Source organism: Drosophila miranda, chromosome 3 (assembly GCF_003369915.1).
Source record: "Drosophila miranda strain MSH22 chromosome 3, D.miranda_PacBio2.1, whole genome shotgun sequence".
NCBI classification, from domain to species: domain Eukaryota; kingdom Metazoa; phylum Arthropoda; class Insecta; order Diptera; family Drosophilidae; genus Drosophila; species Drosophila miranda.
This window is the reverse complement of record NC_046676.1, coordinates 23,515,778-23,530,559: the sequence shown is the minus strand read 5'-3', so window position 1 is coordinate 23,530,559 and position 14,782 is coordinate 23,515,778. Positions and strand designations below refer to the sequence as shown.

The 14,782-nt window shown below is 47.9% G+C and overlaps 1 protein-coding gene across 2 annotated transcripts in view; it reads right to left on the bottom strand.

Moving 5' to 3' along the window:
• Positions 1–1,194: 1,194 nt before the first annotated feature.
• The window catches only part of LOC108159266 (probable RNA methyltransferase bin3), a 42,510-nt gene continuing 28,922 nt past the window's right edge, over positions 1,195–14,782 (bottom strand). For both annotated transcript variants that reach the window (XM_017292424.2, XM_033392513.1), the window contains exons 2-7: positions 7,008–8,444; positions 4,558–6,013; positions 4,291–4,489; positions 3,037–4,229; positions 2,758–2,904; positions 1,195–2,686 (exon numbers count right to left, since the gene is read on the bottom strand). In XM_017292424.2, the coding sequence (XP_017147913.1) occupies positions 1,910–2,686; positions 2,758–2,904; positions 3,037–4,229; positions 4,291–4,489; positions 4,558–6,013; positions 7,008–7,906 (4,671 nt within the window). In that variant the 5' untranslated portion in view covers positions 7,907–8,444 and the 3' untranslated portion in view covers positions 1,195–1,909. The remainder of the gene's footprint in view (positions 2,687–2,757; positions 2,905–3,036; positions 4,230–4,290; positions 4,490–4,557; positions 6,014–7,007; positions 8,445–14,782) is intronic.

Sequence of the window (14,782 nt, the reverse complement as noted above, 5' to 3'; positions counted from 1 at the left end):
CGGTTTCTTCGACTCTCGGCGGAATGAGCGTGCGTGCCCAAGCAAGAGCTTTTGGCTGGAAAGCCAGAGAGAGAGAGAGAGAGCAAACAGCTGATCGGGCGGGCGGCACTGTTATACGAAGCTCAAACAAGTTTTCTCTCGATCGAGACGTTGGTATTCAAAATGTAGAACAGCGTCTGGAAAGACACAATCGTGGTTTAAAAAACCCCTTCAGGTGGATAGTTACTTTGACTCCCACTACTTGATCAGAGCATTTTAATTGTAGTTCAAAGATACAGCAGCACTCAATCACATTCCATAGCTCTTGAAGGCATGGGCTTTGCCGTACGATCGTGGTTTACAATACCCCTTCAGGGAGGTCGTTACTATAGCACCTACATGATCAGAGCCTTCGAATTGTAGTCCAAAGATACAGCAACACACAATCTCATTTCATCGCTGATGTGCCTCTGAAAAGGCATGGGCTTTGCAGTACGATCGTGGTTTACTACAGCCCTTCTACATTACATGATCAGAGCCTTTGAATCCTAGTCCACAGATACAACATGATTTCATTAATTTGTATTCCATAGCTATGGAGTTTAAGGGCTTGGATGCTGGCTGGATGATATCGGGAACCGATCAGATCAGATCGATTCCGACCAATATACTTACAGATCTTTGACAATCCATAGCCTATTGCCTTTTGGCGATTTATGTTCATTTCAAATAAAACCCTTTTTAAAACATGTTCTTCATATAATTGCAAATTTATTTCTATATATATATATGTATATATATATATTTCTTGTAATTCTTTTATATAATTTATAAATGTGTTCATTTTCTCAGAAAAAAAAAACCTACAAAAAATGTTTTAAAAACACAGCATTGATAAAAAAAAAAATTGTTCGCCCCACAAAACACCGCCGCTCTGGAAGGTGGGAAATGGGCTAGAGGGGGATACCACATTTTGGGTGAATATATCTACATGGAACAGGCATGCACACGCCGTTCAATGATGCAAGGACGCCAGGATATAGGCTGAAGGATAGAGATTTAATGCTAATCATGCTGCTAAGCGGTAACCCTGCGCCTAAACGTAAAACTATGGTATCTCTTAATTCTGGCTAAGCATAATCCTCAATTGTTTGCGTTTACACAACTCTAAATATAAACCGCACTATATATATATATGTATATATATTGTAAGTATTGTATTTTGTTTGCTTTTGCCACAGAATTTATTACATATATCGTTTGTTGTGTGTACTGTACTCTCTATTGTTTTCACATTCGCTTTTTTCGCATTAATATTATCTATTATCCTCTTTTGCCAAAAACATTTTGATCAAAAATAGTTGCATTTTACAGGGAGTTTTCTCTAGACATTTTTTAAAGCTAAAGCTTGTTGTGTGTGTGTGTGTCGTGTGTGTGTGTGTGTAAACTAGGATTTTACATGAAAGAACCACCCAACCGCCAACAGGATCAAATCTGAATTTGACCATATAAAGCATTCTAGCAAAAATCGTTAGCTAATCTAAAAACAAACAAAAAATACACCTATAAACACATGCATCTGTATATCAGTATATCTGTATAGCTGTATATCAGTATATCAGTATATATAGTATATATCTGTGTGATTCTGTTACTTTTTAAATTACAATATATAAAAATATATATATGTATTTACTACTACCATATATACTTGATACATACAAAAAAAAAAAATCATAAGCGTCTCGTTTACGGTTACCATATTTTTGTTTTTGTTTTTGTTTTTGTTTCTTTTGTTTCAAACAATTTTTGAATTTTTCTTTTGCTTGTTTATCCGTTTTTCTCTTTTTTGTTTGTTTTTGACACATTTTTCTTTTCTTCCTTTCTTGCGAGCCGTCTTCGCTCCGCCCCTGCCGCCGCCCTCACCCGCTCAGGCATCCGACAGATCACTGTGGTAGGCGGTGGGCGTGCCGCCGGCGACCTGCGTCTTCTGATCATCGTCCATCAGGCCGTCCTCGACAAACTCTGCGGTGGCCTCGTGGTGGTTCACCTGCGGCGAGGAGGAGCTCTCGCCACAATTGGTGGCATACACATGGGGCCGACTGCCGCTGGGCAGCTGATTCGAGTCGTCCGTGTCCGCATCGCGGATCGAGTTGAACGCGTTCCCAGAGTTGGCATTCGGGGAGCAGGTGTCATCGTTCGGCGGATAGACGTGCCGATGGTAGCTGCCGCCGCCGCTGCCGCCGCCCCCGATGCTGCTGTCGCCGTCCAGCTCCGCCTCCCGCACGCTGCCAAAGACGGGCGTGTGCGAGGAGCTCTTCCGCAGCGAGGCTGGCGGCGACCAGACCGTCTGGTAGAGCGGCGAGGCGAACACGTACATGTGATTGCCTCCGTACGACTCCATGTCGTAGCTGGGCTGGTAGGAGTCCGTCTCCAGGGGATTGTAGGTGGGCTGGTAGCGCGGCGTCTGCCGCAGGCTGGCCGACCCCGAGGCGCTGCCCGCATAGTGCGGCGTATCGTAGTTCTGCGACCGACTCGAGCTGCTCATGTGCAGCAGCGGCGCGTGCCCGCTGTGGCTGCCACCGGCACTCATCCGATGGGCCGGCAAGGTGGCGTAGATCCCGCGATAGGCCTCGTACGGCGTCTGCGGATAGTAGGCATCGCTCCATCGGACATGGTTCGGTGTGTAGTCGCCCTTGGCGTACAGCTGCATAAAGAGAGCAAAATGCGGTTTGTCAAATGCGAATCGCAGGGCACCTGCCATGTGGTAGCACTCACCTGAATGGGCCGACAGAATCCCTTGTTCATGTGCCGGGGCACGCCCAGCGTGTAGCTGTGACTGAAGCCCACCTCGGAGCTGAGCAAGTACTCGTGGAATTTGTTCGGAAAGAGTTCGATTTGCTTGTAGTTGTTGTAGATCTCCGCCTGCAAAAGAGATCGAATCAGTTTGGGAATCAAATGGAGAGTGAGCGAGAAAGAAAAACCGAAATTTTCGGCGATACGAAGCGAATACCGAATGGCTCTAGTATGCAGACTCTTCGGATGATCGTCACTTACCGTGAGGTTCTTCTTCTTCTTGTAGCTGGCCCAGTTCTGGGCCTCCAGTATGAGCTTGCCGCCGGGCCGCAGCTGGTTGAACATCCGCTTGAAGGCCAGCTTGAGGCCGGCATCCCCGAAATTGAGATGGATCCACTTGGTCACGGAGAGGCACAGAATGAGATCGTACTGCTGCGTATCGTTGGCCATCATCGACTCGTCCTTGAGCACGTAGTTCGTTTGCCGGAAGAAGACGTTCGCCGGGAACTGGTTCTTGTTCGGGGAGAGGTTCGGGGACTTCCCTGCCGGCGGCGGAGCCAGTTGCGGCATGCCGCCGTACGTCAGCGGAAAGGAGATGGGAAAGAACTCGTGCGGCTTCACAAGGAGTGCATCCAATTTGAGCTGCTGCTGCAGTTGCTCCTGGTTCTGATGGTGATGATGGTGGTGGTGATGATGATGATGGTGGGGATGATGGTGATGGGGATGGGGATGGGGATGGGGATGATGATGATGGTGGTGGTGAGGATGCAGCAGCTGCTGTTGATCCTGTAGCGCCTTGCGTCGCTTCTTGCCACGTCGCGTTTTCTTGTGCAGACTCCCGGCGGCAGCCTCCTCCTCGTCGTCCATGGGCTCGCTCTTCACCAGCTGCGACGCGGGCTCCTGCTTCACCTCCATCTTCACCTTCTCCTCCTTGGGTATGCGCACGAAGATGGACAGATTCCGCCGGGCCCGGCCCACCAGCTCCCGGTCGATGTCGATGCCCAGTATGGTCTTCGGGGCCAGGTGGCGGGCCACCGTGATGGTCATGTGGCCCACGTTGCAGCCAATGTCCAGGATGTCCTTGTTCTGGAAGAGCTCCACATGCCGCTGGAACACCTGCAGCCGCACGTCCCGGAACTCGTTCAGCTGCCGAAAGTCCACGTAGCGGTCAAAGTTCCCGTAGCGGTACTTCACCCCATCCGCCCGGAACTTGGGCAGCTTGTTGAGGGGCGGTATCAGGGCCGGCTCCAGCATCAGGGTCGGCTCCTCGGGCATCGGCTTTACCACCGTCCCAGCCTCTGTTGACTCTGCAGTTGCCTCGACGGCGGCCGCGGTGTCCGGCGGCAGGGAGTCCTGTTCCCCGGCCGTATGCGAGGTGGCCGCCGATGTGGTGCTCATGGGGCTGCCCAGGCCCTGCTCCGACAGATCTGGCGTATCGTCGCGTGGGATGTTCACTGCAATCGAGGGGAAATCGGGATTAGTTAAGGCTCCAGAAGGATGGGGGCTGCGACTCACCCTCGATGAGGGGCAACTGCCTGGGCGGCTGATCCTCGACGGGGCTGAGCAGGTCCGTTTCGCTGAAAGACGTGGATCGTCGCGTATTCGGCTTCCGGGCACCGCTGGGCTGCAGCAAACGTGGCGGACGCTTCCATGCCCCTGGCTGTGGCACCACGGGACTCACGATCTTGTCCATGCCATCGTTACGATGGAATTTCTATCAGAGATACAAAAAACCGATTAGATATGGATTCAAATGGGTGAGATTTCGAAGGATTTCCCTACCTTGCTCTTTTGGGAATTGTTGCTTTCGCTGATTTTCCTCTTCCTGCCACCGCCACCGCCGTTGCCGCTGCCGCTGCCACTGCCGATGCTGGCCGCACTGCTGCTGCCGAAGCTGAGGCCCGTGCCGCCGACGCCGTAGCACGTGCTGCTCAAATCCAGGCGCAAGTCCCGGCTGGCCTGTGCCCGCCTCTCCGCAAGGGTCGAGGCCACGGCCAGGGCTGCGGCCGAGGCCGAGGTCGATGCCGACTTCGAGGCACTCAACAGAAGCTCTGTGGAGCCAGACACATCCCCCTCTGACGCTGCAATGGACACATGTTGCTGCTGCTGCTGCTGCTGTTGCGGTGACGATGATGCAGCTGGCGGCGCTGTCGGCGACGAGAGCAGACTCATGTTGCATTCCATTTGTTCCGGTGCCAGTGGCAGTGCCTGTGCCTGTGCCGGTGCGATGCCGCCCGACTGGACAGCCGCCTCTGTGGGCGTGGGAGCCGGCATCTCTGCCGTGGCCATCGTGGCCGCCTGGGGAGAGCGGACATGCGCCTGCTGCTGGCCCATTTCCGCCGTTCCGCCCGTATCCAATGCCGATGCCGATGCCGGTGCGGCGGCTTCGCTCAGCAGCAGACTGAGGGAGGCAGCAGCGGCAGAGCCGGCGGCAGCGAGTGGGGCCACCGGCGATGCCGCCGAGGATGAGGTCCCCGCCTCGTCCAGGGAGACGGAGAGCGTTTCGCTGCCCTCGCCCCCGTCGTCGCCCGCATGCGAGGTGTTGTTCGAGTCGAAGCGGCGCCGCTTGCGGTTCTTCCGCGGCCTGTGCTGGCGGTGGTGCGCCTGCGGCTGCTGCTGCAGCTTCAGGTGGCTGCCGCGCGTCAGCATGCCGCCCCGCTTCATCGGCGACGTCAGCTGCTTCTCGTACTCCATCGAGTCGACGGGGTCGAGCAGGTGCAGCGGGTCGTGGATATTGGGCGGTATGATGACCTCCACCTTGGGCGGCGTCGTAATCGGCGACTGGCGCGGCGTCGTCGCCGGCGTGTTGTTGCTGCTCGACGCGTTCGAGGTGTTCTCGTGCTGCAGCGAGTTGAGGTTGAGGGGATCCGAGATGTTGCCGCCCAGCAGGAACTTGGTGGGCGGCACAATCACCTCCTTCCGCAGCCGCTTCTCCGGCAGGAAGAACTTGGACCTCCCGCAGCAGTAGTGCACGGCATTGGCCGCTGCAGCCGCCGCCGCTGCGCTGCCCGAGATGTTGCTGTTTCCGCTGAGCGAGCTTGTGTCCTTGTTGCTCTGCGTATCCTTGCATCCGGCGTTCACGCCTCCCACGGCATTGATGCCACTATTACCTCCAGCCACGCCGCCGCCTCCTCCTCCTCCTCCTCCGCCGCCGCCGCTGGTTCCGTTGCAGCCGGTCACCAGGCAGCACGTGTGATTGGCATTGTTTCCGGCGCACAGCACATGATGATGATGGCCCCTGGTCGGAATGGAATGGAATGGAGTGGAAATGAAGATAAGCGAAAGGAATGCTACAGAATGGAATTCTTCGGCTTCATTCAGCGAATACCCGGTACCCGTATGACACTCAATTAAATTTTTAGCGGCTGCTTTCGACCCATTTCCTGCATTCAAGAACCTCTTTTATCCGACAAGTGTTCAGGGTCCGCGAATTATGATTTTTTATTTTTTCATACGAGAATTTATTCACTTAAAATAGACGGAACAAAAAAAAAACCAATACCAAAAAAAAATTTGAAAATTTAATGAAAAAAAATTGTAATTAATTAATTTTAAAAAAATAATAAAACTCAAAGATGAATTATTCCAAAATTGAGGTATTCTTTAGAAACTTCGAATGAAAAAAATTAATAATAAAATTGCCACTAATTTGGTTTAGGCCCAAAAATAGGATTTAAAGCCTTCTTTTCATACAAATAAATACATTTTTAAAATGTGCTTGTCTTAGCTCAATTAGTTTTAAGATTTTCTCAGCTCCGTAAACTTATACTTTATCGAAAAATAGTCCCGAAAACTTCAAATTATTTGTTATTCTCTGATTTTTAAGGGGAGGCTTTCGTTCCAAGGCCCAACAAAAATTGCCTAAAAATGCAGGAATTTTTTTCGATACAAGAATTTTGACATTGCATCTATTTTGAAATATTTTTTAACAACGAATTTAATGAATTCTTGCTTTTAGTTGCAAATAAAACGTAGGAAAAAGTTTTTGCAAAATACATATTTAAAAAAAAAAAAAAAAAAAACAAAACAAAAAAAAAAATAAAAAAAAATACATTTTTTGAACGGAAACCCCCCCTTAAAATGGAACTTATAATGATTACGGTGCCTGGTTAGCTGTAATCCACCTTTTAAATCGAAATTCAGTGAAAACCTTAAGCAAGTGTCATACTGGTTTGTGGGCACACCCCCATCGGATGTTCTCCATTTCGCTGGCTTCCGGATTTCCCACTCACCTGTGCGCCAGCATTTTCTTGTAGAGCTGCTGCTGGGCCTTCAGTCCGTGCTTGTCCATCGCTCCGATGGAGATGCCATTGCCGCCCGCACCACCCCCCACTCCGCCCGTGCCGGCGGCAATCTGCGCCAGCCGCGTGTTGTGATGGTGGTGGTGGTGTCCCCCGCCCCCGCCCCCGCCCCCACTGCCGCCTGTTCCGCCGCCGCCGTGATGCGATCCCCCGTGATGGGAGGCCGACCCGCCGCCACCGCCACCGCTGCCGCCGCCGCTGCCGCTGCCATGGTGGCTCGCAGCATTGCCGGATATTTGATTCTTGATATTCTGTATATTCTCCAGATCGGCCTTGTGGGCCGCCGCCACTGTGGGCGGCACTCCGCCTCCAGCCGGAGGTTGTCCCCCGGCCAGGCCCAAGCCGGCACCTGCCGCCCCACTGCTGCCATTGGGATGCGACTGTGCGATGCCGACACAGGCGCTGCCACTGTACTTGCCGCCACCGCCGCCGCCACTGGTCTTGTGGCCCCTCTTGCTCCAGGCCTTGTTCTTGTTTTTGGGTCCCTGCTGCTGCTGCGGGGCACGGAATTGATGATGCTGCTGCTGCTGCTGCTGCTGTTGCTGCTGCTGTTGCTGCTGCTGTTGCTGTTGCTGCGGGGCACCTGGGGCACCCCCTGCCTGGGATTTGGTGGTGGGAGGTGTGGGGGACTTGGACTTGGATTTGGATTTCGCTGTTGCAGATGTTCCACTGCACTCTGGTTGCTGTTGTTCTTGGGGTTGCTGCTGCTGCTGCTGCTGCTGCTGTTGCTGTTGTTGCCGCCGGGGACTGTGCTCCAAGCGGAGGGTGGGCGTCATGCTTGATCTGGTTACGCGACAATCTCCGGGACTATCGCTGAGCCTTTTATCCATAGTTTCAACGGGCAACACTTGACATTTGGATCCCTTTTCGAACGGGATCTTATTTAACAGATATTTGCTGTATTTTTGTATTTTTTTCCACTTTCTTTTTCCACACTTTTTTCTTTTTTCCACTTATTTATTCAATGTTTAGTCAGCATATAATTTTCTTAGACTTTTTTTAATTGTTGTATTTAATATTTCGCTTTTGTTTATATTTTTATAGAATATTTTAATGTTAATATTCTATTATGGATATTTTTGAATATATTCACATATTTTTAGATTTAAAGTTCACTTCTTAGTAGAATTTTCCACATGTTTTCCTTTGAGTTTCCCTTCATTAAAATGGATCTACATTTCCAAATCGATTATTTATCGATAAGATAAAGGTTTTCTAAGGTTTGATCTAAAGTCAAGGCTCCACTTTAACCTTTTTCACTTTCACAGTTGCCGATTTGCAGTTTGGAGTTTTCCATTTTCGAGGATAATTGCTGCATTCAACACTCGGTAGCATCGCATCCGAGGGGGGTGGGGGATTCCTGTCCAGCTGCAAAGAAAAGAAACAACAAAATTGATGAAAATTAATTGCACAAAAATGTAATTGCTTGCCGCCTCTCTCTCGGTCGGATTAGGGCTCCCCCCCCCCCCCCCCTCTGGGGCTCCTGCCTCTGGCATTTTGCATTCATTATTTGCATAGCCAGAGCCCAGAGGGGGGCTCCACACAAACAACCAAACAACCAACCAACCAACCAACCAACCAACCAACCAACCAACTAACGACACAAACGAGCTTTGAAAAATTGAGTACAGACTCTGGTCTATATGTAGTGCTACCTGCCGCCGCTGCCTCGGTCCCCTTTGGGCCCTCTGTCTGGGCCTGGCATTAATATTTACATGGCAAATTGTGGCCAGAACTGAGAGGCTTCTCTCGAGGCCACTCCCAGCAGTCGGGCAGTCCCCTGCCTTCGTCGTTTGGCGGTTTTTGTGCACCAGGACACAGACATAGACACCAGGCAACCCCCCTTCAAAAAAAGAAATGCCCACAGTCGAAAACAGATTTTCGTGCAACTTGAAGAAGCAACAAGAATGAAAGAGAAGCAGCAGGCAGCAGGCAGCAGCAGCAGTCGAAAAGAGGAACAGAGCACAAAAGAAAGAGAAAGAAGCTGGAAACAAGTTGCATATAAATTTCTTGCCTCTTGCCTCTTGCCTCCTGCCTCATCTGCGGGTAACTTGCAGCAACGATGTCTAAACCCCATATGACAGATGCCAGGAAGATGCTCCAGTCTCCCCCCCCCCCCCTCTCTGCCACAGACAACAGTTTCTTAAGGATGCCCCCTCCACCCGCCGGGGGAGACGGGGGAAAAGTAATGTAAAGAGACTCCTGGATATTTTTGCGGGATTAGACACTGTAAATGATGTGGAGTCCTTTTTGGCCTGACCTTTGACACATATTCTTGCAGCTGTTGGAAAAATGGGAATATTTCACAGAATCTTGTTGATATCCTTCTTCACTGGGGGCTTTATTTGGATTTCCCCTTTGACTGTTATTTGCACATTTTCACACACAATTTCCCCTCGATTTCCCTTTTGTTGATTGACTTGTTTATTAACGATAAATCCGTGTGCGGCTCTCAGTTACAGAGTTAATTAATTTTTGCTCTTTTCCGGGGGGCAGAGAGGGAGGGAGACAGATAGATGGCTCTGTCATGGAAGCCATGCCCCTAGGGCTCTGTTTTCCCAACGAGAAGGCTATCGGAAATCAGAGCAGGCCTCCTCTCGCCCACCTTTCGCTCTCCCCCCTCTCTGACACTCGCACAAAGGCAATTTTTATTTGCATATTTTTAGGCGCGCGAATGCGAAATGGGAACACAACACAACACGCACCGCCCCGCCCCGCCCCGAGGGGTGGGGGAGGGGGGTGGTGGTATGCCTCCAAGAAAATTTTAATTAAAATTTAAATATGCGCGCATTCTGTGCCGTGCCAAAAGGTTGCCACCTCCACCTGCCCCACCGCCTGCCACCCGACGGGAAAGTGGGGCACAATATGAAACGGAGACAGAGGCAGCAGGCAGGAGGCAGCAGGAGCTGCCTTCAAGAGTACCTTTCCAGAACTTAATAAATAATAAATACATATATAAAGAGAGAGACAGAGAGAAAGAGAGAGACAGAGAGCCTGCCCCACTACCGGAAATTGTCAATTTTGTTTAATTTTGTCAACATTTTAATGGAGCCACGTTTTGTGTGTTGTTTTTGTTGTGTTTTTTTGTAGTTGTTTGAAATGTGATTTGCATGGAAATCAAATTAGTTCAGTTTTCCACACTTTTCTGGGCAGCAAAGGAAGGCACTCGCTCTCCATCTCCCTCTCCCTCTCTCTTTCTCGCTCTGTGCAAAATGGCCACCGGGAAATTGTGTTTAGAGATGATGATGACCAGCAAAGGACTTGCCTGGTCGCGCCTGTTTCGCCGGAGAGGCGGACGCCTCTTCCACGTACGTTCTTCACAAAGAGAAAGAATTTCTACGGTTTTCTGCCAACAAAGTCTGTGTATTTTGCCCTTTCCGGGGCATCGACAAAGCCTGTTTACCGGATTCTGTGGACCTGCTGTATTCGGAATGGGTATCTTTATAGTGTGTTCCTAAGGAGCGCTTCAAGCTATTCTTATTTGTAATATTCTCAGAAAAAGGAAGCCCCCCTCTCACATATTCATGCCACAACTGGCACAATCCACCCTCGACTGGGTGGCGCCTTGTCCGTAGAAATTCCAAACATGGATAAACAAATGCTCCACGGCGGCAGGTGTTTTAAATGTGATATCGAGTCCTTAGGGAGTGCAACAAATTCCGAGCTAAATAAAGACACACACACACAGGGAGGTGGGAGGTGGGAGAGAGAGCAGGAGCCTGTGGGAAAAACATTTGCCGCCTTTTGGGCAGAGCCACACGGAAGATAGAGCCAAAAGGGGAAGCAAAAGCGGAAGCAAAAGCAAAAGCTCGTGTTGCATATGTAATGTGCGTCATTATCAAAAGCACAGCTTAACACCTGCTCGAAAGGCGAGACAGAGACAGAGATAGAGATGGAGATGGAGCTGAAGAGTGACAGAGAGGGACAGCGTCGGGGAAAACTACGGTTGAAACGGGCGGAGGGGGACAGGACAGGTGGCTAATTTAATGTCAGGGCATTATGGGGCTTTACGCAGACTGATGATGATGATGACGGGTTAAGGACTGCCTTTTTTCCGCCATATGGATAAGCTTTAAATATGCATAAACCACGGGGGGGGGAGGGGGGTGGGGGACACGAACATGTGCCTTGTAATGCGCATATATCTAGATATCTAGTGGATATAATAAATAATACATGAACGAATGAATCCATATTTATGGCCAAACACTCGGTGCATAAACGCTGGATTATTAAAAGGATAAGCACCGCCAGCTGTGGGCTCCAAGGGCTCCCCCAGGGCTGCTCCTTCAAGTAGGTCCTTGCTTGTGATTCCGTATCGTTTTGTTCTACAGAAGTGTGCACCACACACACGATTCTTTGACATCCTTTTCCGGATTCCATCAAGGAGTTTAATTCGTTCCCCCCGCCGGTGCACCCCCACGTGGCCTGATGCCTGATGGCTGTCAACATGTCAGCAGCATCCCAGCAGCATCGCAGTGTTACACATTATCCACCTACCAATTTCCTTGCAATTCGAGGCATCCACCCTCTCTTTCGCCCACACCCCCCCCCCCCCCCCCCCTCTCTCCGCAGCAGCCAGCATAATGGTATCGTATCCAGCACAGACATCATCCGCAAAACTGTCAAAGGACTGACTCTCCCCCACCCCCCACCCACCACTCACGTGTCATACAGTCATACAGATTATGAAGCCATAGCTGCAGATACTACAGACACAGATACAGATACAGATACAGATACAGTTACAGAGACGTGTGTGTGTGTTGCAATTGCAGTTGCAACATCCCAGCCACCATCGACCCCGATTCGATCGAGTATCTACTGCATTTCCGCTTCCCTTTTTGCCTGGAAATGTAATTTTCCACTAATTTATTTTTTACACATATCGCAAAAAAATAAGAAATAAAAAAAGGAAATTAAATTAAATTCAAGCGAACTAAAAATGAAAAAGTAATAACAAGATAAAGAAGAAGAACAAACAGGAGAAGAAAAGTTTTAGAAGAAAGAGAGAGAGAGAGGAGTAGAGGTGGAGCAGAGGGGAGGAGCAGAGGGGGGAGGCCGAGGAGAGAGAGGAGTGAAGCCAGTCAGAGCTAGAGGGAAAACTCTTGGCCAAAAAACTATTTTCTCCGACTGCACTTTGTCAGTTTTTGTCAGGAGTTGTTTCCCCCCTCTCCCTTCCCCTCCACCTCTCCGCTGTCTCTCTCGGTTGAGTTCTCCCGTGGATAAGTTTTCTCCGCCCACTGCCACTCCCACACCGCCCTTACATTTCCACTCTATTTCAACTTCGATGTTGTTCCGGCGTTCTCTTTGCTTTTGCCCGAGTTTTTCAATAGTTCCCCCCCCCCCTCCCGCCCTCCTCTCACCACCCTCACAAAAACCAAAGTAAAGAAAACGAGAAAAACTAAAGTAAAATAAAACAAAATTACACTCTTTGTCAACTGCATTTCATGGCAAAAATCTATCTCCCTCTCTAAAAAGTTAAAATCGAAAGAAAAACGAAAAACGAACAAGTGGCCCACAAAAGGGATAGAAGAAGAAACGGAAAGGGGGAGGGAAGAGAGGGAAAGAGGGCTAAGAACTGACCAAACCAGGTGAAAAGCAAACAGCGAGAGATTGAAGAGAAGAGAAGAGAGGATAGGAAAGAGCAGCAGGAAAAACAATGTGGCTGATAATGAGACTGAAGATAATAGTGAGGAGGGGGGGGGGATGGATCATCATGAGTTTGTATTTTTTGCGGATGATGACGGTAGGGGGTAGGAGGCGGCAGGGGAGTCACTGCAGAAATTCAAGTCTAGTCAGAGGCCAGATAATCAATTATGTAAAGAGCCAACGGCAAAAACAAGACACAAAAAAAAGATCTTTAAAAAGTCGAAACATGACATACCCTGAAAGATGCCTAAGCTATAGGGATATGGTGGTCCCATGTCCATCATAAATTTGGGAAAAACATCTTTTATTAATGATTTCTGATTGAGACAGCATATTTCATGCCAAACGAAGAATATATAAACCCTCTTTAAGAGACGAAAATATCCATCTATCCTCAAAAATATCGCCAAGACTCAAGCGACTAAACCCCTCGAACATTAAAATATAAAAATAAAAATAGCCTTTTTTAATTTATATAAATAATTATTAAATTAACAAGTATTAATAATATTATATTACCAGGCGGTCAGCCCCTTGGCCAGCCCCGGCTCACTCGACCCAAATAATTTTCGAAATAATGGCCAAATAGTTCATTAAATATTAGGTCTAAGAAAAAGAGTCGAAAATGGTTCTATGAAGCAGATTCTGGTTTATCCAAGAACGGATTCAAATTTTTATAATAAAAATGATAAAATTTAAATTAATTTCTGATTTATATGTAATATTTTTAAAATGTTGAAAAATTATTTTAAAATTAAAAAATAATTAAACAACAATTTTAAACCATAATTTTGCTTTAAAAAAATGTGTAGTAAAAGGAAAACTCTAAAAATATATATTTTTCTCGACTCGTATTTTTTCAGACTCATAATTCTTGTACTTGTTTACCCTCTGTTTTAATCTATGAAATTATTGTTTTTTTTTAAAGACTTTTCTTTAATATTTAAGAGTCCCTCTGGACGGAAAGGGTATGGGGGAAAAGCAAAATGCGGAACTTGCTTGTCACAGCAATAAAACGAAATAAAATGCATTCAAGAGGGAAACAGATATACATACTGATAGAGAGAGAGAGAGAGAGAAAGAGAGAGGAAGGCAGGCAGAAAAGGCTGCATAATTTTGCACGGCACATTGACTGATTATGAGCGCCTCACTGAACGGTGATTTATGCACAGGCCAACAGCGGGCAAGGGGGGGGAGGGTGGGCAGGCCAAAGAAGCGGTGAATAAAATTACAATGACAAATTAATGAAAATGAGCAAGGGAAAACCAGTGCTGGATGAGGAGGAGGAGGAGGAGGAGGAGCAAGAGGCGGAGACAACGGCCGGCGCCTAGCAAATTATGGAAAATCACCGAAGAAAATCAGAGAAAGAAAAAGAGTGTAACAGAAGAGGGAAAACCTTCTGTGTCGCAGGCTATAATTTTGCAATGACAAAATTGAAAGAAAACTCGCCATGGGTAGGGGGCGGGGGGGCGGGGGGGGGGGGGGGGGGGGCATGGCATGATGACAGGGCATTCTCTGGCTAATAATAAGGAAATTATCTTTATCTGACATTTGAAAATGGCTTTCTTATAGCCTTATAGCTGATAAGCTTCCGTTCCCAATGGAAATTTAAAGGTAAAAAAAAAAAAAAAGTTACGGTAAAATGCGGCAGTAGAAGGTTTAGTCAAAGGGCTATAACTTGGCTTTTTATCCATAGATCTTGACAAACGATACCTTAAACGAAGCCTAATTAATATAACTATTACAAAATACAAAGCAGGTACACACAAAAATTTGTTTTAGCTTTGTCTGAGTTTTCAAAGTTAGATTTAAAAAAAAAAACAAAAGCACCGCAAAAAAATTAAATTTTTAATTTGAAAGCTTAATATTTTCCGTAAGATGAAACTACAAAGTGTTGAGGTTTGATTTAAATCTGCATTTATCTCAGCTTTTCAGAACTTGAAAGTTCAATAGTTCAAAGTTTAAAGTTCAAAAAGACGAAAGTACTACATTTATGTGAATAAAAGAAACAGGACCCATTAAAAAAAAGAAACCGTTAAGAAAAATTGCAGTTT